Raw genomic sequence first — 27,172 nt, forward strand, 5'->3', positions numbered from 1 at the left:
ATCGATAGATCCGGCGCGTCTGCTCGATCCCCAAATAGATTAAATTACAATTAGAACGCGGAAAGCTCGTCACGCTCGCCCGAGAAACACGCGTTTATGTTAAAAAAATCTTGAAAATATATCTATAAAAAATTATCCATTTGTTTTTATCTTACTTTAAATACGATTAAAACTATGTTCAGGTACAACTAATAAAATTAAATCGCATAAAGTTAAGTAAAATAATTATATTACTTCCAAGATAAATAAGTGAGTCCTATCAAAATTATTATATTAAATATTAAAATACTTTTTCGCTTTATAAAATACCGATAAAGGTGTATATTAAATATTTTTTAATATATTATACGATAAAAATTGACAATGTGTGAAGACTTTATTAAAGATTCACAGTTTGATATATGGAGCGATTTAAATACTCTTTCGAAACTACTTTAGATCATGAAGAGCTACAAATATTTAAAAATAAAATGTTTAGTGATAAAAACACGTGTTCCTCGTGCGAAGACATGCGAACTTGTCGCTGAACAATATTCAACATTTAACAATAGCCAACATTTATAGAATAAGATACCAATTTTAGTATTTATCGTTAAGTTCATTCTCTCTCGCGATCGCGCCAGTCTCGCCGCCTTTCTCAAATTTCTTCTTATTCCCCTTCTTTTTTTTATCTGCCATGCCAAATTGCGCGAACCGGTCCACGAACAATCGAACGCAAAACGCGGACCTACGCGATATATATAAATTAACACAGTATATCACGCAGCAATATAAATTTCTTTCCACACAAGTAATAATAGCATATGTATGTATATTTCTCTTTTCTTCCCCCCCATGCAGTGTTTCTCAAATTTATTTCTTCCCTCTGCCAATCGGCGAGAATTCTCGATCAGGAACGGATTTATACGGACAGCGACAATATTTATGCTCGGATCCTACTAATCAAGCGATCCCCACATAACTTCATTTCTAAATATTCGTTCCTAAATATTTGTCTTTTAAATTATACATAACATCACAAAAATACTACTATTCTCAGCATTCTACATTATACTTTTGCGTAGAACTAACTCTTCAATTAAAACGCTGTTTTAAAAGATTTAATTGAAAATTTTAGAACATATATTTCTCATTAAAACATTATCTTATCATTTACTAAAATTTATTAAAATTACATTAAATAATTTATTAAAATTAATTAAATTACATTAATCTATTAAAACTGTTAAATTTTCGAAGACCACTAATATATGTCTATACATTTTGATAGCGATAGGTTTACGTAGAATAAGAAATATTAACTGTTTTCTTTCTCAATTTCCGTTGTTCATTGGGGACCTAGAAATGATTAGCTTCGGACCCTAAATAATCATCATCCGCCCCTAACTTTCTACGCGAAATAATCAGCGTTTTATTGCTATCGTTCTAATTGACAAAGCTTCACCAGTCTCCCACTATATATAGACAAAAAGCGTGATCCCATTACGATTAAGCTGTGAGGGGTCGAAGCCGCTTCTTTCAATCTTCGGTTATTCGCATCGAAAATTTAATAAGCAATTCTTTAATCTTCTTTTCTTATTATAAATAATGCAAAATTTATTAAAAATCAAACATTACTATTTATTATATCTGCAATATAACAATTCAATTAATTTTTAATTTCAACTATCATTGTCTACGTTATTTTATAATATATTATTAATGTTTTAGCTCAGACAATTGATTTATGCAGATAATTAATTGAAGAATGTTGAATCATAACTTCAAGCCATACTATGCATATTTGTTTTATCTAATATAGATTCAATTTCACAAGAATTTTGAAGTTTCTAAAAAGTAATTTCACCAACGGGCAAAATATATTATTTATGCGAATAACCAAAAATGAAAATCATTTCTGATGTTCACGTCCGTTTATTACGAATTTTTCGTTTCGCATCGGACAAGATACTGGAACGAAAGTGATCGGAAACTTTGATTGGCGCGCCTTTACACATGAGAAATAAATAGTATACATTTTTGATATTTCTGGATTACATTTTGCATATCCGTTAATTAGTAAAAGTAATTATTAGTCCAATTCAAAATTGGACTAATTCAAAACAATTCGTCTTTCACTTTCGCTCCATTTTGTCACCCCTCCCTCCGTTCTCACGTAAATCTTCACGATGTTTTGAGAAACACTGATCCAACGATGGCCCCCACCGGCTAAACACCGTGATGTTAAACTCTTAATATTGCACAACATCGATAACATCTCGAGTTCCGAAAAGGATTTCGTTTTTATCTCACAGCAATTATAATGGTGAAATTTGCATGCGGATCCTTTTTCTCCATATTCCACGACTTGACTTCCGTTACTACTTGTCGCCTGTCTCAAGTAAGGACTTAACTGGCGACGGTGATAGCAGCAAGTGATAACATTGATGGTATGTTAATCGATATAGCGATCATAAACTTTAGTTAATTATGAACGTACGTGCTTCGTTCTCGGCATATCGCTCTGCAGGACAAAGAACATTCTCCGATTTGACTGTATTTCTACTACAGCTATGTAACTTTAATATTTGTATATTGTAGGTATTCTAATTTTCAACGGAATGTAAGAGATATTATCACTATTAAGCCATCTGTCTTCCTTTATATCGCGCTACACTACGTACGAAAATTCTAACTTTCTTAAAAATTCTTTAGCTCTACGCTCTATCTAGAGAGAATCTTATGTTATCGCTCGGAAAGTAGCTTAATAAACGGTACAAATTAACTGGGAAAAAAAATTGAAAACTATAAAATCAGATTATCCTATGTATCTTTTGCGTATCTGCCTTATCCTATTAATAGTACATTCAATTCGGAAAATGTCCAGAGTCTGAAATCGATTTAATAGAATTCCGTTCTGAATTCAATGTATATATGTAATCAAGAACATTTTTGCCAGTGCGGCGATTACAATGATATAATCATGACAATAAAATATATGAACAATGATAATGAATACATTTCGCCGTCGCCTTTATCGACAATATGTATACGTGTAAGTAATATACTCTAGTGTCATTACATTATGCTTAGCAGATATCTCGCTCGAAGATTTACCTAAAATCCACGTGGCAACAAATAACCAAGTTCCTTAATTACTTTCATTGTTCTGGCGGTTGAACTCTCATACAAAGTCAAAAAGAGGAGAAAGGAAACCTGATTTCTGGATGCTACGAAAGAATAACTGTTGCCGGGCGTTCGCGTAAAATAGGTATGTTACTTAACATTCTGGATTAAACAGGAAGTCTGTTACTCCTTATTCTCGTTTTACGCTTGCGCTACTATATCGAAAGTTAATAATTAATTAAAACTATTGGTCTCTGGCCGTTTTCAAAACATATCTGAAATATACACAAACAATATTTACATTATGAATAATTAATTAAACATTTCTTTAAAATTATGCGAATTGTGTAAAAGATATCGTAAAGGATATCGGAAAAATTTCAACGTGCCCAAATTCGATTTTAAAAAATTAAAAAATTATAAATATTGTAATAATTAAAAATTATATTACTTTCCACCATTTCACATAGTTTTACAATAGCATTGATGTTTCTGGCACAGAAATAATCTTTTTTTTCCAAAATCCGCCATAGCTAACTTCAATAATCATCAAGTATCTTTTTACACGACTAAAAATAAATCTGAAACAGTAGTATATAGTCACGCGAATACAAAAAATAATTGATTAAACAATATGTTCTCATTAAAATCGATTTTTCATTATAAATTTTGTTCTAGCATCAACATCGACTCGAAAGTTTTCTGACAACGGAACTAGATCGTCACTGTCAAAAACAATCAATGCCAGCAATATCTATAATAATCACAGATAATGACTTCGTGGAAGAGATTTGCCGCCATTTCGAAGTTCGCTTAAAGTAAATACTAACTTCTAACTAGTGTCGTCTAGCAATTAATATAAAAAAAGAAAAAACGAAGAAAACTAATGAGTGATAAGCAGCCAAACGAACGACAATCAGTCGACTGAGGAATGGAAACACGAATTGCAATAACATTATTATTATACGAGTACATTACACGAGTAACGAGTTTGCTGTATCGCGCGTACCAACGCCAAAACACGTGCCGCAGTTGAATGATCAAACTCTCACAAGGAAAGCCGTGCGCTTAATTAACATGATAAATGAGAGTCATAAAGAAACTTACGCGGCTTAGTGACCGAGAATCCTTTGCAAAAGGAGAACGAATGAATAGAACGGAGTAAGATTGCTCCAGTCGTATTAAAATTCACTCTTAACAACTAAATATGTAACAATAAAAAATACAACAGTCAAAAAAGGATCTCAAGATCCTTCAATAATGTCTTTTATATTGGAAGCTAATAACTTCTTTGATAATAACTAACATTTTATCGAAATATTTAGTGCTGATTAGTAATTCCAACTATTCTCCGCGCGTCTTTAATACTATTAATAATTATATTAATAATTATATTAATGGTATTAATATTAATAATATGATATTAAGAAAAGAGATCTAATCAGAATTGACACTAGTTTCAACAATGAATGCTACAGTTAAAAGCTTCCACTTACCTTAACGACGAATTCAATTGACTGGAGTAATCTCACCCCGATCCAAAATCCACAAGCGATACATAATATCTGGGCGACGTATAGCTTGCAACAAAGCAAACGAGTGCCGAGTTATCGGTTCGTTATCGGAACGATACGACACTTTCGGTGGCAAAATTAATTAAATGCCAGAGGGAACTATCGGAAAATTCGCGCTCCACCATAAATCGATTCACGCTAGGCTCGAATTTCTTCCTTTGTGCACTCGAACTGTATTGAAAATATCCCGAAAGCATCTCGACGAGATGGAAGATAAAATGTAGAAAAGTAGAGATGAGGAGAGAGCCGCCCTTGACAGTGAACTGCTATCGTAGGTACTTTGATGTGTTGTATGTCTGTATATGTGTGTGTATATATTAACATAGGTATTTACGCGTTTGTATCTGTATATATATGTATAATATGTCTGTATGTATCTATGCACGTACTTCCTGGGTATGCATTCATGTGTATGTGTGTGTATCTCTGCGCGCGCGAAGATCCTTACGTCGATAAAATACACTATAACATTATATATGTACATTAACATGCGTAACAGAGGTCTATTCTTGGGTCTGCAGGGAGGGGAAAGGGGGTCTCTGTGTAGAAGGCGGGGAGAAAAGTCTAGAGAAACTCGGGATCGTGTCTTGGACGTAAGCTGGAAATCGCAACATAAGTGACAATAGATAGATAAAGATAGGTCGTCGAAAGGTCGTCTAGGTTTTAGGCTAGCTGGAGAGTAGAGTAATCCTGTAATGGTAGACGCTAGTGAACGAATACGCTGGGTCTTTGGCTTCGAGATGCGCGGCGTCCTCTTAGGGTAATGGCACTACGACCTGCACGTAGGTCACGGGGAAGTAACCGGTGCGGCCGTCCAGACTGCCCTCAAACCAATTCTCGTCGATCTTCTGGGTCAAGGTGATCGTGTCGTTCTCCTTTAAAGAAGATGAGATCGTTTATGCATAAATCGTTAATCGCCTTTAAAAAGAATCCGAAGTTTAATCCATTGTACACATGATGATTTTTCAGTCCTTTTCTACACGATGAATCGTTCATATCAGGATTAATTTTAACTTTTACAAATATAAAAAATAATTAACTGATTCTTATATATATACTTTAATATATTTAGAAAATATTTAAGATTATGTATTTAAAAAAAAAGAAAAGAATAAAAATTATTATTTAACCAAATGCTTCTAATTTTTTAAAGAAATGTACAGGATACAAATGACCCATCATGCGTACTAAGGATTAAGAAAAATGGTTAAAATAGTTACGAAAGTTCGGTATTGGTAATCAAAGGAATAGAAACAAAAAATGGAATTGAGTTCATAATATACAAAATAAGCTTTAAGATTTTATACACTATGAACTTTATTTCATTTATAAAATCAGATTTATAATAAAAGATCTTTGAAAAAATCATTTAATAAGGCATCCTTTATAATATATTTATTTGAAGAATATAATATATTATATTGTGTGTCTGCATATTTTAAACTATATTGCTTAAGTTCTTGACAAATAATCGTAAACTTGCCTTAAATCCAAGTTCCCCAGGATTCTCAGGTTCGAAGTCGTACAGGGCTGTGCAGCAAGGCGTTCTCTGTGTTATCGGCGTTCTCGCTGGTGATTTGCTCGGCGAGGGCAAGGGTGAAGCTGAAAATAGTGGGCACGAGTGTGCTAAACTACTAAAAACTTCGCTAATATGACGTAAAAAAACACGTCACAGTGTGACTGCATGTTGCATCGCGTACGTTCACAAACTACACATTTAACAATCTGGTATAGTCGTGAACCATCTTGCGCGGAAAAATCGTGTCGCACAAAGCAGCGGTGTGTAATGTCGATTTCTTTCTATTTGCGAAAGTAAAATAACATCGCTGAAAATATACTCGAGAATAAAAGTAAGCTTCTGAAATTAATGTTTACTCATCAATGGAAGCTGTGTGAGCTAACTAAAACCGTTATAGCAAGAAGGAGACAATTATCTTAATTTCAAATAAATATTGGTAAATTTAAAGTATCTTAGGAAAAAGCATGATCTTTCAAAAATTTTTTTCTGGACTGAAAAAGATTATCAAATTAAAATATGAAGAAGATTATATTTTTATTTAAAAAATTGCTGCACCTTCTGGTCTAAAATGTATCCAAATACATCTATTTTTAATTTACAATACAACAATTAATAAAATTTATAAATTCACTATATTCCCTCTTGCTCAATTTGTATTTCATTCAATCACTTAAAATCTATTTAACACAATCCCTCTTCTACAGCATAGAGTGGCAAGACATCTAAATAAACGTGCAAGGTGATCAGCGTTGTTATATACGAGAAAGCGGTAGAGAATCCCATTGAAAGAAAAATGAAAGAGAATTCCGCAGGATCAATCGCACCAACAGCTCCGATTATTATTAATCATGATGTGAAATTCAATATCTATTTCTGAATCATTATTAGATAGAGTGAGAAATTTAGATAGTTACGGCGTCCTTAATGACGCAACAGTTGGTGCAACTGCCCTCGACAGATTCGAAAAGGAATTCGTTTGTTTGCCGGACAGAGAGACGAGGAAACCCCCATGCAAAGTTTACCATTGGTAGATTGTGGCGGGTTTCCGGCCGGAAATAGCTCGAGCTGCGAGCGCTTCCCGTCCGCATGAGTCGGAGAGCCGGACCGACTTGCCCCTACATTGTGTCAGAAGGACAGACAGGTATGCCACATTATACATACAGCACAATCAAAGGAAGAATAGGATGATGTGACAGTGAGCGTGTGTACCGTGTGTGCGTGTATTTCGCGTGTAATCGCGGAGATCGATCCTTAAGGGATTAACGTCCGATATACGTAATTGATAGATAGAACAATGAACGTCTATTTAGCAGATCCGCGGAGATTTATTCGACGAGAACTAATCGAACATCGTTCCGTTAACTCTTCTCAAGTAAACTTGATTTAAATTGGAATTTCTAAATCTGGTTTTATTTTCCTCAATCTTACTTGTTCGTTCATTTTGAAATGTATCAATAAATGTAAAAAGTGTTCTTTTTCTTGAAATGCAGCTTGCATAAAGTCAACTATTCAATTAAAATTTCCGTCTCGGGAGGTTCAAATATTCAATTTATAAAAGATAACGAAAAAAAATACTTCATTTATATCGTAAACGAATATTTCAGGAGGTAAAATTCAGTGACTTGTTCCATCCAGTTTTGACAAGTGCGAAATTTGTACACGTGCGAAAAAAAAACACAGAATATTGGACACATCTCGCCGAATTTTACCGGAAAGCGCTCCATACAGGGTAAGAGAGACAGGAGAATGCATTGTACGTATATATATTGGTCAATATAGAACGTAAACACCCCCCTGGCATGAGAGAAAGAGAATAAGAAAAAAAACAAGAAACAGATAAACAGCCAAACCACCCGAACGTCATCGCGTAGTGTAGTGGAGTATTTGTGAAATGCGTTTTACCGTGAAGAGAGAAGTTCCCACCGTTCATATGGTCCGACGTCGGCAATCCACTATCCACGTGCAAATCCGCCAGTGTCTTCGGCACAAATTCCATCTTTGGTCTATTTAGGGCCTCTTCTTTCCTAAAGAGCAAAACATTTACTCGTAGACAACATTACCCGAGGAAAGGATTGTTCAGTCATTCAATATCTTTATCTTCTCTAACGTAAGAGATTGATTTATTTATTTAAATACAAAAGTAAATAGAACTTTCGAAAAAGTAATATATGTATTAAAAATTGTGGAATAATATGAGAATATCAGCGCGATATACAAGTATATGTTCAATAAAATCTATTTGAAATTATACTACTTAATAAATCGTTCGTACGATTCGACTTCGAATCATTTTTAGCAAAGAAAAAATATATGGCCCTACCCTACCAAAAAAACTGAGATGAAATCACTTTTAGAGTTCTAAAACTAAAAGTTGCATTATTTGGCAATTTTTAGAACAAAAATCGTTCTGGAAATCTAAAAGTAACTTTATCTCACAGTTTGATACATATATAGCGTGGGTCATGTATTTTTTTCCTCGCTGAAGGTAATTCTAAGTTTAGCTGAACGTACAAACTTATTAGTAATGTAATTTATTAGTAATGTAATTTCAAATAAGTATATTTTATTAAACATAAACTTGCACACGTAGTACCTACTACGCTGACTCTTATCTTTCAACTTTTTCACAATTTTAATATATTTATTTATTTAGTTATAAAAAAAATATAATAACGTGTTTTATGAAGAAAATGAATATTCTAATTTATAGCGATATTTATAAGATAAAAGGAAATAAATATACATGTATATTACTTTTAAAGATATAAGTATATCTATTTTTAATACGCATTTTTTTTAAATCATGGAAATAGATTTCGTATCGATACATTCAGCATCGATTTTGCTAACAACTTGCATATAATCAGACATACTTTTCCAAGAGTGTTTCCGTCAATCCTCTGAGGACCTCGGTGCACTGTTGGTGATATTCAAGAAGAGCCTCACTGAAAGTTGCCAATTGTGCTACTTGTTCGACCTGCAAAAGAACGTCATAAGAATCTCGATCTGTACGCATCACGTAACATTTCGGACTAATGACGACGACTCACGTCGTTCTCCAGCAGATTGAACATGCCCATCTGTGCCAAATGGAGACTCTCCTCAAACTTCTCTTCAGCTTGACGAATCTCCTCGTCTGAAACGTGAGAACCTGTTCGCAAACGGTTGCCCCGCCAACGAAATTAAAAAGGTTGCACTACTGGGTTGCTTCATTTCCTAAATCTAAACACTTACAATATAACGGGTACAAGAAAGCGTAATTCGTTCTACGAGCGCGCAAATGTATTTCCGATGTCACAAAGAAGCGTGTTTAAGTGTCGTGACTTTAATAAAATTATCTTTTCTAATTATTTCTAAAACTAGCAACAACGCATAAGCGGTAAAGTAGTTTAAATTTTTAGATTGTTGAAAGATATCTAAAAGATAAAAATATATTTAATACAAATATCTAATTAAAAAGTTTTTAGAGAGTGTTCAAAAATAATTTTCAAGAATATTTATGTAAAAAGTCCAAAAATATTTCAATTTTCAATTTTACGCAAGTTCAAAGTAGTTTCTAAATTCTTTTTATTTGGAAATTTTTCAGAAAATGTATGCACACAATGGGAGTACAATATGTAATAAAATTATAAGCTCCTAAGCACACAATGGAAGTCATACCAGTATATGGCGACGAGATGCCCAATCGCGCAGGACTTCCAAAATGCGGACTGACGGATCTTTTCCCAGTCGCTAATAATTAAGCGGTTGCCCAATGAAAAACAGACAGAGCACACCGATTATCAGCAAAAAGCGAAAAGCAAATTCATTCGGAGCAGATAACACAAAAAGAATCGCGGTGGAAAACGTATCAATGTATTAACAAGTTCGAAAAGCGTAAAAACGAGATGTACGTATAAAACTCACAAAAATTATTATTGAATGTAAAATTCTGCTAGATAATAAAAACGTCAATTTAATTTGAGTTATACACATATCGGCATTTATTTATTTATTAAAGTATATATTAAATCCAGTTATCTATTAAAATTATTCTGAACAAATTAAAAATTCAAAGTAATTTACAAATATTATGCTCAAGTTCTTTAAATTTTAACAGAGACTTGGATCTAACAGTTGTTATTATACGCAATGTGTTATTCTTGTCAAATATTATATAATTAATATAATAAATTAACATAGTATTTTATTATTTTTTTATAATTATAAATATTGCACGTAATATTTATATAATATAAACGGTAGAATACAACTCCCTTGTCAAAATTATTGTATACATTTTTTTGCATCTTTAGTAATGGCTGTAATGCAGTAAGCGAGCTAATCATATAACAAAAAAAAATAATTTCTTTGTATAAAACGCACATTAAAGAAAAGTATTCTTCTCGCGCCCTACTTTCGAGTCCACACTATAGCACTGATTTGTGATTCTATTCCATCGTGCTCATGCAACGCAGCATGCGAGTAAAAAATCTCCTTTCTATTGCAAAAAAATTGTACCTATTTGCATCTATTCATGCAACGATTTTATTGTGATAATCCTATTCTGAGGGAGCGAATCATGTATGAAACATATTTCTATTTTCCCACATACATGCTAACAATGGAAAATAAAGCTATTTTCGTAAAGAGCTTGAAAATTCACAGATGTGTCCATTACGGTATAAGTAAACAATTAAAATGGAAATTGTCTAAAAATTTTGAAAGCGTAAAACCGATATAGTCATCAAAGTGAATCGTTTGTGTAATAATAAACAATCCTGAAATTATCTGGCAAGAATAAAAAAGTATCAAACAAGATTGAAATTACACAGTACAAGATGTAAAATATATATAGAAGTATAAATAAACAATAAAAATGGAAATTGTATGGAAATCTTGAGAGCGGAAAAACGATATAGTTATCAAAGCGAATCGTTTGTCAACATAATAATAAACAATACTGAAATTTTATATGGTAAAAATAACAAAGTATCTGACAAGATTAAAGTTACATAGTACAAGATATAAAAAGATATAAATATGACTCACAAAGATGAGAAAAAAACTCCAAAAACTTCTAAACTTTTATTTTTATGAATATCTTTTTAAGTACATAGTTCCTAGAAAAAAGAATTACAAATATAAAAAGCGTCGTTGCTCAAAAGTGACAATTCTGCAATTGCTAGCCTTTTATTGTTACATAAAGCGGCGCATCATTTTCTCTATACCTAAGTTTTTCAAAAATGATCATCTTGTAACTCAAGTTTTTCTCGAAGAAAATAATTTCCGCCTCGGCCACAGCACTTTTATCTCTTTAATAGGAACAATTTTTGTAACTGTGACCTTTCGCTATTAGAGCCCGGTAATATCGCCTTCCGCGTTTTCTTTTACGACCCCGCCGTTTCGCGAAAATCATGCGGTTCTAGTTTCGCTCCCCGCGTCGGAAACACAATCGTCCAGCCTCATTACTCGCGTTATAGCTCCGTCGCAGTTTTTATTTCAACTCTTCGAATCACGGACATCGCGAGCGACGAGGACGTGTTCGTGCAAGGACACGCGCGACGACGGGCCGCGAGCGCGCGGCTAAATAAATCAATAGGAGCGCGGAAACACGAGAGGACGAGAAGCGAGGGCAACATGCGGGAAACCTCAACATACCTTTTGCTTGGCGTCTTCGCTTGCAATCAAAGTCCAGTCTACGGCCTTGCAGTTTCTTCCGATGGTGCTGAAATCAACAAATTGGAAAAGATCGAACGCGTGAAGATTGTGAAGAGACAGCGCCCAGTCTCGAGCGCAACTGTACACAACTTTTCGAATCATACCATCACTTCTTTGAGATCTTTGATCTGCAGATGGTGCAGTGGCTCGAGGAAGTTCTGTTTGATATTATCATCCAAAGAATACTTCACGTCTGCCATCTGCTTCATGGCTTCGCCCATTTCAATGAGAGCCTGGGCTGTAAGGATTGATAAAAATGGGTAGCAGATAAGGTGAGACAATACGACCTATCGATCCTCGATATTTCTCGCTTTTTTTAATCGTAAGAACAAACTTCGACACAAAAACACCTAACTCGTGTAAAATAATTTTTTTAATTATCTGAAACAATAACGTCTCTTGTCTCTGAACAATTGTTGCGTATAAAAGAGAATAATTTTATGAAAAATAAAATCTATGAATATGATATATGGAATAAAATTTTAACACGAGTAAAAATAATTACCGCAATAATCATCGCAAAAATAATTTTAAAGGACAATTTCTATTCGGAAGAAGATTTTCGAGGTTCGAATTTCTCAAGAATAACGCAATCGTTGGATTTAAGTATGTACCGAAAATGCTGTCTTCGCCCATTTTCTTGCCATAAGTGAGCATGCAATCGCCAAGTACACCTTCCGGCTGAGGATAAGTGGACGCCTTTGCCTGACCGCTGAGCTTGCTGATACCTTTCACTGCAGCCATCTTCGCTCTTGCTGTTGGGTTTGGTTGAAGGAACTCCTTCGTCTTCATCTGTAGCTCCTCCACAAGCTCATACGTGACGTCTGTTTTCTATGGATAATGACGTGTTTCTGTGAATCCTTCGTATGTCTTGTCAGTTTATTTCGACAAGAATGCGAAGAATTTCTATATAAAGCTTTATTCGCGATATGTATTATATTTATCGATCTTCGATATTTCTATAAGTGAGTATATAATCAAATAAAGTGATTTATTGGAAAAATTTCAAAATACCTAATATGTCTCTGTGAAATTTAATAATAAATTTTTAGCAAATAAATTTCGAAAGTATTAACTCTTTTATAGAATTAAGCTTTTTATCATTTTTTTATAATTATATTAAATAAATTTATTTCATTATACCTCTAAAAAAAACATTCTTCTTGTAAGAATAAATATATCCAGTTTAATTTTCATCTTCGTATTTTTGCTTTAAAAAGTTCTATAAAAATAATCTCTTCAAGGATTTGTGTTATATGTCTAAATTACTATCGGTGTTTAAAATCAGTTTTAATAATATAAGAATGTACACAAAGAATAGTAGTAATCAAAGAATTAAAAGTGATTACAAAGAAGGAATTTGCAAACACAATTCTTGATAAAAAATTGTATCACGTCATCTACGTTAAAGCAAAGTATTCAAGAAAGAAGCCGACAGTAAAAAGTTTTTTTAGAACTTTGTTTTATATATAACACAGTCAATCTCACAACTTCTGGCTTCAAATATAAAAAGAGCGTCATAAAAGCACTTTTAAAAGATTAATAAGATCCTCAGGAGCCGAAAAAAGCGGGGAAAATCTTTGAAATATAGTAATAATATCAGTAGATAGAACATGTTAGTCATCTCTTTCCTGACATCCTCACAAAGGAACTGTTCAAAAATGTGAAAGACGCTTCTTTTCACACACTTGAGACGTACGAAAATACACTACTCACCCTCTCCATATCCACGAAATCAACGTCGAGCTTCGTTCCCTCCGCTCCGCCCATCTTCTCTGTCATGTACTGCAAGAGAAATTCGTTATCCTTAGCCTAAAATCTAGATTTGAATGAATAAAGCTTTACCGATTTTATTCTTAATCTAATAAGATGCGAAAGAATAATGCATATTTGACAAAATATAAATCGATTTAATTTGACAAAAATTTCTCGAGACTCCTTTATTCAAGTATTTAAATAAAATACGAAAGTCTTTAACATTTTCTCAATCCTTTATCTTAAAGAATGCTTCGTAATTATAATAAATAATTTATGTATAATAATAATAATAACAGGTTTGAAATTTAATTGTTTATTGCCTAAATTGTTCCAGTCATAAAAATTAAGAAACTTTATCTAAATATATTAAAATAAAATAACTTTGAAAAAAAATATAAATCGAAAAGAAATATGTGTGTGTGTGTGTGTGTTGTATGCATATAAGTACATAGAGATGTTTTAAACTCTGAAGATTCGATATTCTTTTCAAAAATGGAAAATGCAATGACTCATAAAAATGTTAAAAAACAAAAAAACAGAAAATTTATGTATACTTCACGTTTAGAAGCCTTCGTCAATTTAAAATCGTAAATTGGGATTGTCCTGAAAAGCAGCAGGAGATTTTCTCGAACAAGATATATTTCCGAAAACAAAATTAGGAGCTGTGAGAAATGTCACGGAAATCATATACAATTAATAATAGAAAAAATATCACCAAAGGAACAATTATTTCATGGACCAATAATATCTGCAACAATATCTGTCGATCTGCTACAATATATAAAATAATACCCATTGTCTTTGGCAATGGTGGAAAAAGCATACGCATCCTGCCAAAGCTCGCGAAAATAGGTCAAATATCTTGGCATACGAGAATTCACAAGTACTGTAATTTCTGCTAAATAAATGTCAAGCCTTTGCTTCAAGATTACTCCAAAACTTCGATGGGTTTCATCATTTGTATTATATTGGATTAACCAATGAGGTATTAAATGTTAAATGGTGAAATTAAATATTATCGGATTTAAAACAGGGATATTATAAACCTTGTAAAATTCTTCTCAATATTTTACCGATAAATAAATTTTAATATAATTATCATTATCGAAATTTGTCAATCATCTGCATAATATTAGATTTTTCACACAAACCTTCAATTCTGTATCATCTAAAAAATTATAATAAATTATAATAAATTATACTTAAAAAAAATATAACAATTTATAATGAATTATATATGATGTACAAAAAAGCTTACAAAAAATAAAATAATTTGATGCAACCAACGCTGCAAAATTTAAAGTTAAATTGCACAGACAAGATCAACATTAATTAACATTAGGTTAACGATGTTCTTCCTTCCTCTTCCTGCTTCCCTCTTTTTCACTTTTTTCTCTACTCTGCTTTTTCTACTTTAAAATTTCCTTAACACAAACAATAGAAGAAAGTTACAATGAAGTTAGCTCTATCGATATTCTCTTCCAAGTCCTTTAAAAGTCCTTCTGAGTGCATTTTACGCATTTAACTCGATTTCGTTCATATAAATTTAAATATTTAACTGGATATCTTGGAAGTAAATAGAATTGTTGATAATCGCAAGGAAATCCGACCAAATTTCAGCGTCATATTTTATTGAAAAAATCGACTCTTTTATGTGTACGAGTAAATACAATGCCATATAACTCTTTGTTCCTGTGCAATTAATTACATGTGAAAAGAAAGTGAAGAACACAAAATAATATTATACATTTAATAGCGCTAAGCGGCGAGCTTTGCAAGCGGGATTACTCGCAGGAGAAGGAGGGAGAAAGAGAAAGAGAGAGAAAGAGAGAGACCCTGACCCATTTAATAATGACCTATTTCCAGAGATGCGCACACAGATATAATCGTCACTCGTACACAGTAAATGCCATCCTGGAGTAAATTTGACCTACATCACGTCACTTGCAATGTCGCACGCTTTACACCGGTGAGCGTTCCGTCTCCGGCGATTTAGAATCGCGCTTGTAATATATCATATTACGATAGATGTCTCCATAAATGGAATAAAATCACCTTGATGTACAAATACGGAAATCATAGAATTTATAAATTTCCTCTATATGACAAGAAAAAACTTTAAATTTTAAATACCGTTGAGAATAAGCCATTTACGGTCAAGCTGGATATTGAATGCTTCTATTATAATTTTTGTGTGAATTTAAATTAACAATTTTTTGATGCTCATTGCATCTTGGATCTTAATAATGCGTTGAATGGCATATTAAAGTCTATGAATGACGTATTAAAAATCTGTAAAATAATTTAAATATATTGCGAAAAATATTACCTCGGCCGGGAGTCGAACCCGGATCGCTTGCTTTACGCGCAAGTGTCCTAACCAATTAAACTACCGAGGCAATTAAAATTTCAAGCTTTTTAGAAAAAAAAATGGTTACACTAAATTTGTATTGTATAGAATAGATATATATCGCAATAATGTCATAACGTAGTAAAATGTTTGCTAAAATTGTTTTATTACACTTGTTAGAAATTTAATTATATATAAATTTGTATCTCTATTAAAGTAAAATTTATAATAACCCATAAATATTAATATTGCAAAACAATGTAATAAATAGAGAATGATCTACGTAAGTAGTTATCTTACTCTTCTATTTATTTAAAAAAAAAGATTTAAACTCAAGGATTAATTATTAAGATTCACAAATTATTTTCCATACTTTCTGTTAAAAGATCAACTCTATTTGTGAAATCAGCTTACCTAATAACTTCCACAATAACGAATAATGTAAAAATATAATTGGAAAAACGTGTATGTGTGTGTGTCATCGATGAGATTGAAGCTCTGAAGGAACGATATTTATATCCGATTCATAACTCTTGCAACGAATGAAACTTAAAACTCAATCGGCTTTGAGTAAGATCTAAATTTTAATGCCACTGGTTCAACCACGGTGTATATTGCAAAACTCTTGACACACATTCGACGCAGACTTGCGTCGCTCTTTCGGCTTTAAAACGCCTTTAAGGTAAGAGATCCATGGCATACATTCGATAAGGGTCTCGATCTAAACAAAAATTAATTGGTTCATTCAACGGGCACATCTGTGCTCGTACGAGACTTTTGGAAACTCGAATTAAAGCAACAACTAGATTAACCGGTATCGAATTTCACGGACATGTTCGTTTAGGCGACATTGAATCAAGATTAGAATTGTACATTCACAACTTGTATCTCCGAGGTAAAAAAAAGTACCAGTTAAAAAAATCTAACCTTTAAAAAAGAGGCAACAGGATACTTCAGTATTTATTAGAATATTATTGATTTTATTAGTATTCAACATCAAGCATTAACCAATCTCTATGCAGCGAAATTATTCACTCCGTATCAATCTCGTATTATTTTTATATTAGTTTTAACAAATATTGTTTATAAAATCAATCGACGTTATATCAATTATAAAATGTTTCTATATATATATAACAAATGTTATTTCAATTGTAGATAACAGTATTTTCACATGGCATTTTTACAAATAATTTACATTCAGTTTATAAATAAATCTCTCTCTTTTCCTACCTTTTTTAGTTTTTAAAAGCCTGATTCCGTTTTAATAAATACTTTATTAAAGCTGAATTATTTACTTATATTAAAAGTTGCTGTGTTTATCAAAGTAAAATTGTTACTAGCTTTTTATTAAATTACATAACCATCAACTGGCCGAGCACGTGTAAGTCTTGTTACCAAGGACGATGTACCTTTAAATGTCTCGTTTGTGCGCATACGGGTTCGAATTGAATTTCAAGCAAGCACGAGGAAAAGCGATGCACATAACTCTCGAAAGCTCGCATGGTCGATCAGTCCGTAACATCGTCGGCGAGTTCACGACATCGGAAAAGCATCGTGTCGTAAAAATATCCGTTCGCCATCGTCCTAACATCGATAACGACGAACAGGACATCCGCGATATTGCGGGTTCTAGCGGCGGCATAACACAGCGACATCATAACAACGACGGTGCACTTAGAGCCCCACACACCGGCCACGTATATATAGGTATCGTGGCAAATGTAATTAGGGCACGGAAAGTGAAGCACGCGTGTTTGTACAATACACACGCGTGCGTGCGTCTGATTCCGGGTTTTTTGCGCTGCGAGATAGGCATGCAATTTTTACCGCGACGCAATATTGTAAATATATATACGCGTTATTTGCTTGCGCACTAACGCTGAACTATCGCTTTATATGCGAAAATAGACGTAAGTATGTACAAGGATAGTACGCAAACGCTTTTAATAAATCATAGCCAATCAGTGTTCACAAATAAATTGCCGCAGTATATTTATATCGAATTACAAATATTTAAATATGCAGATCACAAATAAAAATATATGGAGATTTTCGAATTTATCTGCGAATTTTCTTCCTTATGATTTCTCTCTCTTTCTCTTTTAATTTTTGAAATCTTTCTGGTTCTACCTCGATAAATACATTTATTAAAGTTAAATTATTTATTTATCAATCGTTATGTTGTTTCAAAGCAAAATTAATAGCTTAGTCAATACTTTAATTATTAAATAAAAGGTCAAACCTATTTTTCAAAAAATTTCTAGATTAACAGGATGCGTGCATTAAATCATAAATACACACAATGAAATAAAATTAAGGAGAGATCCCGTATAATTAAAAAAAAACACAATAAATAATATTATAAATAAATGGTATAAATAACGATATTATAAATAAATGGCCGTATAAAACAAGTCGAAATAAAAGTTGACAATGATTTAATGCAAAATAATAAAAAATTTAATAATACAAAATTTTTATTGAAAGAAAAATTTTGATTACTTCATGTTTCAAAATACATATAATGTAAAATTTCTTATAACGCGTTAGTGTATAAAGAATACTTCGAATGCGAATCTCGCACTGGAGCACCGATCGATGATTTTCGTTTATTATAAATATTCGAAGGTACACAATTAGGAACGCAAAGGTCAAAAGCTGCGGCTACCATCATCGCGCATCACAGAAGATTTCAGTGGCTGCGCATCGCCGAGAAGTTATCCAACCACGGTCGATAGTTTAAAATCGCTCATTACACAATAGCCATGAGCATTCGTGTGCAATAATTCGCATTGTTTCGCACTCCGCTCGCGCACTTTTCGCTCGACCGAACCCTCGTCGCTCACATCTTGCCGCCCTCGACGACATGGATTTTCATTTGGCATTTGCGATGGACTTTGCAGTGCAGTAATTAAGGCCAAGATAACATCCCGCCAACGCATGTCGTGCTGGCAGGACACCCCTTGGGAACTGTGTTAAAACCTGCGAGTTTTTCTTAGCACAACTTTCTTTCAGCAAAAACATAACGCTCAACTCTCTAGCAAGATCTATAACGTGACGTCTCCTGAATCAAATTTATAAAATATAAATGTAATACAACAGCTAATATTTCTATATAATAGAAAATAATACAGAAGTTGATCCTGCAAGTAAAAAGACGATAGAATCAAGTATGAGACACAGAGTAGAATAAATATAATAAAATAACTTTTGAATTAATCCTTCTTTTAATTAAAAAAATAATAATATAAAAGAAAATGATAAAATCAAATATAAACTACAAAATAGATAATAAAGTCACAACTGATTTAATTCTTTTATGGATTATATTTTTCAAAAGCACGATATTAATTGCAGAAACGCAGTAATTATTAAGAATCGATAACTTTTACCAATATTTCCCCTCGGAACAAAATGACGCGTTTGTATAATCACGAATAGTACTTTAACGTGTACCTATGAGCATGGGAATAATTGCAGTAATTTTCATTATTGCGCGTCGACAATGTACACGACAGAAATGCCATATAAGCATGTAGAATTTCGCACGACATGTAAGCGCGTGCATCGCGTCCCGTTTAACACGGAATACACAGCCTGACACCGCGTCAACGTTAAGAATTTCATAATTGAGTTTTCTACGGTATTTAGAGCGTAAGTTACGCATGACGCATGTTCAATGAGATTTCCGACATTTTCATCATATGGATTTTCACAGTCAAAAGCAAATAACTGCGAAATTAACCGAAAGATACAAAGAGCATGCGGGTACACAATAAGCACGTTGCGTAATTACGTGATATAATTTCAAAAAAAAAAAGATGAAGATTTATATACATAATTATTTATGTAAGTTTTATTTTTATATAATTATTATTTATAGCGATTAATATTAAACTCTCATTCATTTGATAAATGTACGCTTAGTAACAGTATTACATATTGTTTTTTTACACTCATGTTTATTCAAGTACAAACAAGTGGGACGTTGATATTTGCGCACGTCCATAACACATAGATAATTTACTATTACGTTATATCTCTAAACTAATATCTAAAACTTTGTGAATATCTATTCTTGCTCTTATAAGAGATTCTTTGTACTCTTAAAACTCGTAATTTTGAAAATCACTGAGACCTCATTTCATTAACGTAAATGATTTGTAAGCACGTTTCTTTCAATTAACAATTAACCGTCAATTCGCCACAGCAGCAATTCTCGCTGCGAATAAACTTTAGCAATTGAGAGCAGCAGCAACCATGTTTCTCTGTTCGTCATTTCAAGATTAAACATGACAGCGTGATAATGCCGCGGCTGCAGTTGATACGAAAATTCTCCGCACATAGCATGCTGGACCAAATGATAACTCGCATCAGCCGTTATCAACAGTTTAGTTCTTTCAAAAATATTCTACTAAATAAATCCCAATAAATCCTTCAAAACGCATTACTTTCAGCATATAAATGCGGAAAATCGATTCACGTTCGAAAAAAATGTATTTACCTGTTAATGTAAAATATGTAGTTATACATGGAACGATTTTGCTAAAGTATTTAAAAATTTAGTTACACTGAAAGAAAAGATTGGCTGAATATGGCATAGCATTTTTAATTGGTTGCAACAGCCAATTTTTGATTGTGTTAACCTATTGAAATCCTATATTAACATTGCCGATACGTTAACACAACAAAAAATTGGCTGATATAATAAAAAATTGGCTGCTATAGTCACTAAAAAATTCTATGCCATATTTTATCATTTAATTTACTGCAGCAGCCAATCTTTTTTTTCAGTATAGATACAAATCTGAAAATAATTTTGTTTGGACTATCAAAATAATTAAGTAGAATATTAAATCTTTTTGCAGCATTGTCATCAATTTAAGCATTTACATAATTATTTTGATAATCCAAAATTATTTTCTGATCTATATCTAGCTAAATTTTTTTATATTTCAGCAAAGCCATTTTTTCCATGTATTGCGGTAATTCTCTGAGATTCCCCCCCCCCTCTCTCTCTCTCTCTCTCTCTCTCTCTCTCTTGTATTGTACGCATTCCAGGCTCTTAGATTTCAACCCTCGAATTCTGAGTCTCCAATAACAAAATTCCCATACATTCGTCGGGCAATCGGAATGCCAGAAATATCAATTTTAATATAAAGAATAATTCAAGCAAATATAATAACATTTTGATACAAACATATCATTTTTACATAGTGACAAAATTAACCTGCGTTTCAAGTCTCGAGTTTCGGAACGCATCAAGCATGTTTACTTGCTTTCCCAATTGTATTAACTGTCACGGAGTATGTACATCGTGGTGATACCGAGAATCTGGCTGCGTTACACGCGAACACGAGTTTCCCGACGACGCGTAATCGCATTAAAACACCTCGTGTAACGCAGAGACGAACCGCACTGGTAATTAAAAGTTCTCGACGCCTAAGTAGCAATGCATTGCCGGTAATTGGCGTAATGTAGCCCGATATACGAACGTCATCGTAATATGGCCCGATATACGAACATGGACGATTAAACTTTCAACAGTGCTCCATATAATGAATACGTCGAATCGACGAATCGCGCGCGCTAAAATCGTTAATGCGATACTCCCTTTAACGCTCTTTGTAAGTATTAATCGATAGAGTAATAAACGCGTAAAAGCATCTCTTCATCTAACTAAATAAGAATAGATCATTAAAACAAGTAGAGCTCAAGATACAATTCTGTGATCGATGAATCGAATTTCAATTACGCAAACTAACATATTACAAACATAGACGTCCATTAAAATACTGTGTTAAAAAAAACTAAATTTTAATGCATATTTGTCTAAATAGTTCTAAGTGAATATTTGCTAAATGTAAATACATATTTATTTGATACAAGGATATTAATTTGATTTAACTATTATTTTTTTATCGATGTATAATATTCATTTAAATAGAATTAAGTAAAAATTTATTTGCAGTAAATATTTACTGTAAGTAAATATTTAATTCTATTCAAAGAAGTATGTATTAAGATTTAGTAAATTTTTTTTCAGTGAAGAAATTAACGAATTCTTCAATAAATAGAAAAAAATACGCGAGGTGATTCTTCGGACAATAATTCCTTCTGTCAGCACCTCATATTGATTTATTATTCAATATTAGAAAAAAATTCAATGCGTTAAAAGTTATTTCGAATGCTTTGCTTTGAAAGCTTAACTTTCCTTTGTACACTAGTTATTCTACGGAAAAGATATTATTGATCCCGTACAGCGGGAAGATCCATTGTCATGTTGCAGAGGAATAAGACGCTTCCATGACGAACGCTTACCTGATTCGCTTTGTTGATTTGTTTCTTGAGTCCGGCGAACGCCATGATGCTGTCGTGTCGCTGTTTCCTGGATCACACGTAAATCGTCCCGACCTGTAACAAAACGGAAACGAGACTGTCAGACAGATTGCACGTGTAAATTCAAGAAAGAGAAACTCATATACAAGAAGAATTGAAAAAGAGAGGAAAAGAGCGAGCGTTGGAAAAATAGGACGAAAGTTTTGAATTTATGGTCGCTGGCTGCTCGCCAAGGCGAATGGGATGATTTTAAATGTTATCGATCGACAGTATGTCGTGTTTTCCAGCATGACTCGTCGCTGATGTAACTCGATTGCCTCGTGTGTGGCTTGGCCATACAGGTGTCGGGCGGAGGCAACGGCGATGGCCGCGAGTAAGTGAGTCTCGTGATGATCTCACACGCGTGAAATCGTAAGTCGCAACGTGCCGCCGACCCGACCTCTTAACAGGCTCTAATGAGAGTAAATAATGCGTGCTCTTATTAACGGTGGACGCATCGATAGATCCCTCACGCGTGACTTCCAAGGCCTTTGGTACACGAAAAGAATGATTTTGCTAAAGTAAAAATTTAGCTATTTTACATATATATAAATATATATATATATATCGCTATAGATCTGATAATCTTATTAGCCTATCAAAATAATTAAAACGTTTAAACATGATGAGCACAAAATTTTGACGTTCTAGTAACCATTTTACACGTTTTACATGATTATTTTAATGGCCCAATAAAATTTTCAGATCTGTAGGTAGTTAAATTTTTAGATATTTCCAGCTAAACCGTTTTTTCTGTATATGAGAAAATAAAAAAAAAACATCAAATTCATGCATCTAAATAAAAAATCTATAATTTCTTAATAGAAGACAAGTGATCTATGGACTATACAATAAAAAAGACTTTTTTTCGAACACTGGAACACAAAACTGGGTTATTTTTACGATTTTTAAATGCTGATTACAAATCCATTTTACAAATTGCGCTATCACACGTCACAATTTTGATAAATTTATAATTAAAATTAAAAAAGAATTGTTTTCGCATATTACATCATAAGTACGATATCTGACATGCTGGAGAAGTTCCACTGCAATCAAAATTAACCTTTAATTAGTCGCATAAGGTCGCCGTGACCCCAAGTCATTTTGTTTCACGACGTGAGTATTTTCGCACGACTAACTAAAGGTTAAGTATGTTGTTAGAACTTTTAGTTCTCTCTTAAAAGGATTTTTTAGTATCAACTATATAGTTAAAAAATAACGTATTCATGGTTAATTTTATGGAATCTTATATCGTGGAAAAGTTGTGAAAAGTAGATCATTGACAATTTACAAAATAGCTTTTAATTAAATTTATGTAAGTATAAGTTTAAGTCGCTGAATACAACTCCGATATTAAAACTGATAAATTTATTTAAAATAATCGATTCAAAAGAAACAGATGGTGAAACTGAAAAAATAACCAAATTTTTGTAAAAATGTATGTTAAAAGATCTCCCATTAATATTAATTTATCAATTTTGACATTGAATTCATATTTTTAACAGCCTAAAAAACTCTTACGTTTAAATAAACACAATCGAAACTATTTAGTAAATTGTTAACGGCCTAATTTATAACTTTTCCGCAATTTCCTATATTTAATCATGAATATCTTATTAATCATAGCTGAGATAAAAAATTTCTTTTGAAAGCTAAAAGTTCTAATAACATATATTTAATTTTGATTACAATAAAATTTCTTCAATACGTTGTAGTTACAATGTGACAAAGTATATAAAAATAACCCTTTTTTTATACACTTCTAAATATAAATTTCTCAGAACTGTAGTGTGACGAGACAATTTGGAAATTCGTCCAACAAACTACAGCTAGGAAATAATTATATAGTCTTGGTGTTTCTCTTTTTCTTATCAAATAATATAATTTATAAATATTCATTGACTCTCTCTGTAAGTCATAGAATTCTTTTATCATTTTATATAACCCGATCAATGAACGTACATCTATATTAGTAATCTTGTTAGAGCAAGTGAAGCGTACTTATTAATGCAACTGCGTATATCGATTTCTCAGAAAGACGTACAGAAAATGTCGCAATATAAATAGAGGAAGTGTATGCATTTTAAAAATTTATGACTAATAAATTTATAGGATAATTTAACAATAGCGAGTTATTGCGTCCTCTTAATAAAAGCAATATTGCAAGTCGATAAATTCATATATGGAATATGTCTAATACAATACAGAAATTTTATTCGCAAAATCTAACGAATAAATCTATTAAAGGAAATTTGCTTGATTAATAACACGTGACATATTTCTCGTTGATGGTTCTTTTGTGCGAATTCTGCACATCGAAATAGACCTTTAATATAATGGAAAAGTTCTAGCAACGAGATGTCTATAAATCCACGGCAGGTTTCAATAAGAGCAAATTGTCCATCAATAAATTCCCCGCGCAACATTCCACGTACTGAGCTAAAAATTCAGTCCAATAAACCTATATAAATGTAAAATGTTTAAATGCTAAATCTGTGTAGCAATCAAACGTGAATAACGATGATGTGTACCGAATAATCGACGAATAGCTAACAACATGTTTCTCTTATAAATAGTCTGGATAAATCCTTAGAGTGTGAATTTCACAAGAAAGTACACCTATCGAGCTAAAGAAGCTCTACAAGCAGGCGCAAAGAGTCTATAATTGACCCGAGTAGTCGGCGATTCCGACGAGCAAAGGTCGTCGGAACTTTATACGATTAATTAATTAATCTCACGAAACTAGCCGAAGGCAAACTAAGTCGAAACTCTTCACGTACATTTACACTCGTAAAATCGAGAAATATCACCGATCGATAACTCTTTCTGAGTAATTCTTGTCAATAGCAGAATCGAGATTTCCGTTAACGTGCTGCCGATGAATTCCCTGAAGTGAATAAATGCTCCATTAATGAGAAGAGCTGCAGTCGGTACGGCGAACTCTTAGAATGGCACACTTTGACCACAATTTATCGTCGAAATCCTCTTAATAAGTATATTAATAAATGCAATTTATTAATAGATGAACATATAGGGATCGGATTAAATCCGTAATAATCGATAAAGGTTTTATTAAAGACACAAAAGTTCAATTGATCATATTCATACATCGGTATCGCAACCAAAAGATTCTCGAGGTAAATCGGTGGGGAGAAGAAAACAAGATTTGGAGTAAGTGGGCGACTACATGGGAAGATGGAGGATTACTGACACAGTCTGACAACAACAGTTAACGTCCCGATTCGATTTTCTTACGGCACAATAATTTGATCACCAATGTGCTGACTGTGTCATTAGGTGATAAGCGCCGTATTTGCACTCTTAAGTTAAATTCTGTGTCTTAGCAATAGAATTATACAGTAGTGATAAATAAACGAATGGTAATAAAACACATAATATTGAAAGAGTAGATGGCAGTACGGTACTGAATAGTAAAATGTAGAGTCATAAAAGATAAAAGAAGAATAATCCTACCGGAATAATGAAATTTAAACAGAAATTTTATGTAAGAAAAGAAACGTAAGTGATAAGATTAGGTAAAATGTGCAATAAAAATAACAGAAAACAATAAAGAATAGCCAGGATAAGTAGAAACGTAATGTAAAGGACTATAACGTAGATTGTGAGTTGTTACGCGATATTGAAAAGGATAAGAGTATTACGTATGGTAGGTACTAGGTAGCGTCGATGACAGCACAGAATATAGAGAGCTATAACACAGCTTACAATATAGGTAACTACAGTACAGTCTGATAAAAATGGAATGTAGCGAGGGGACCGATAGGTATACAGGTAGATGAAGACAATCACGTTAGTAGACTACATCCCCGTCGCGAGTTCTACTCATCACTGAGCTTGCTGTACCCAACAGCAATCTCGTCTCGTGTCATCCATAGCCCGCGAACGGGACGACACGTCGCTCCGGAAGGCCCGTGGTGCGCCACACTGCACACACGATACCGAATCGCCAGTGCGGCGATTCTCGTGCCGGGAACGGAAGGAACGACTACGATAACAAAATGTAACGCGGTAGCGGCTGATAGCTGGTTCACGAATGCAAAATGCAAATTACGACAAGGACGTGTCTCACCTCTCGGAGCGCTCTCAGCCCTCCGGCGCGAACCGGACACCCCGAAATGCTGCACACCCTAGCTCACGCCGACGTGGACGGCGACGTGGATGATGTTGGATCGGTGAAACGGACGCGAGCGGATGCGTGGCCTCTACTTGCGTGAGGAACAGGAGGGATCCGCGTGGGCCCACGAGCACCGCGAGAGAGCACCCCACTGACTACTCTTGTATACGTGATCGGTCTCTCGCACACTGCGAAGTCTCCTGCTATAGGGGGTAGTTGTCTGCTGGCCGATCGATACCCTGCCACGGCTCGGTTTCTCGCTCTCTCTCTCGCTCGCGTGCTCGCTCTCCGCCGTTCCCTCCTCGTTTTCTCCCACTGGTACTCTCCCCATCTCTCCCCGTCACGTTTCGATACCATTCCCTACCCTTTCTCTCGCGATAACCACCTCTTCCGTCAGGGACGGATCCAGAGAGGAAACTGCACGAAGAGAATTAATTTTTCGCATGTTTCCGTAGGACGTTCTCCAGAAAGCTTAAAATATTATCTCGCAACGCGCGACAGATAAAATATCAAGAATTGTAAGAATGATCATAACTAGCTTCTTCTCAGTTGGAGAAGATAATTTTTTATGTCCAGAGTAATTTCTCCCCGTAGGTATTTTCCAAGATCCACCTCTGTCTGCCCTTTCCCTATCCTCTCTTCTCCTT

At 33.6% G+C, this 27,172-nt stretch overlaps 1 protein-coding gene and 1 non-coding gene across 4 annotated transcripts; both read right to left on the minus strand.

Annotated features, from left to right (window-relative positions):
• Positions 1–4,465: 4,465 nt before the first annotated feature.
• EndoA (SH3 domain containing GRB2 like, endophilin-A) lies at positions 4,466–26,540 on the minus strand. Of its 3 annotated transcripts, XM_018550267.1 has the most exons (12): positions 26,481–26,540; positions 22,331–22,423; positions 13,615–13,683; positions 12,513–12,729; positions 12,003–12,136; positions 11,839–11,905; positions 9,249–9,349; positions 9,072–9,175; positions 8,122–8,222; positions 7,221–7,313; positions 6,163–6,281; positions 4,466–5,554 (listed from the first exon to the last, which is right to left on the minus strand). In XM_018550267.1, exons 2-12 carry the CDS (start codon positions 22,373–22,375, stop codon positions 5,435–5,437), a joined length of 1,170 nt encoding a protein of 389 aa, XP_018405769.1. In that variant the 5' UTR covers positions 22,376–22,423; positions 26,481–26,540; the 3' UTR covers positions 4,466–5,434. The 3 variants fall into 3 exon arrangements, with proteins under 3 accessions (XP_018405769.1, XP_018405772.1, XP_018405771.1); XM_018550270.1 differs by lacking the exon at positions 7,221–7,313; XM_018550269.1 differs by lacking the exon at positions 7,221–7,313 and having other exon boundaries at positions 8,101–8,222.
• Positions 15,983–16,055, minus strand: TRNAY-GUA (transfer RNA tyrosine (anticodon GUA)). The gene has a single exon. It is a non-coding gene; the product is annotated as a tRNA-Tyr (tRNA).
• Positions 26,541–27,172: the final 632 nt, after the last annotated feature.

The sequence above is a fragment of the Cyphomyrmex costatus genome, unplaced genomic scaffold, assembly GCF_001594065.2.
Source record: "Cyphomyrmex costatus isolate MS0001 unplaced genomic scaffold, Ccosl1.0 scaffold97, whole genome shotgun sequence".
Lineage (NCBI taxonomy): Eukaryota > Metazoa > Arthropoda > Insecta > Hymenoptera > Formicidae > Cyphomyrmex > Cyphomyrmex costatus.

Excerpts from the sequence above, each read along its gene's own strand:
- EndoA (XM_018550267.1), bottom strand. The coding sequence starts at position 22,375 with ATGGCGTTCGCCGGACTCAAGAAACAAATCAACAAAGCGAATCAG. Across the intron at positions 11,906-12,002 it reads AAGATCTCAAAGAAGTGATG|CACCATCGGAAGAAACTGCA; the intron begins GTATGATTCGAA and ends TGTTGATTTCAG. Across the intron at positions 9,350-11,838 it reads GCGAAGACGCCAAGCAAAAG|GTTCTCACGTTTCAGACGAG; the intron begins GTATGTTGAGGT and ends GTTTGCGAACAG.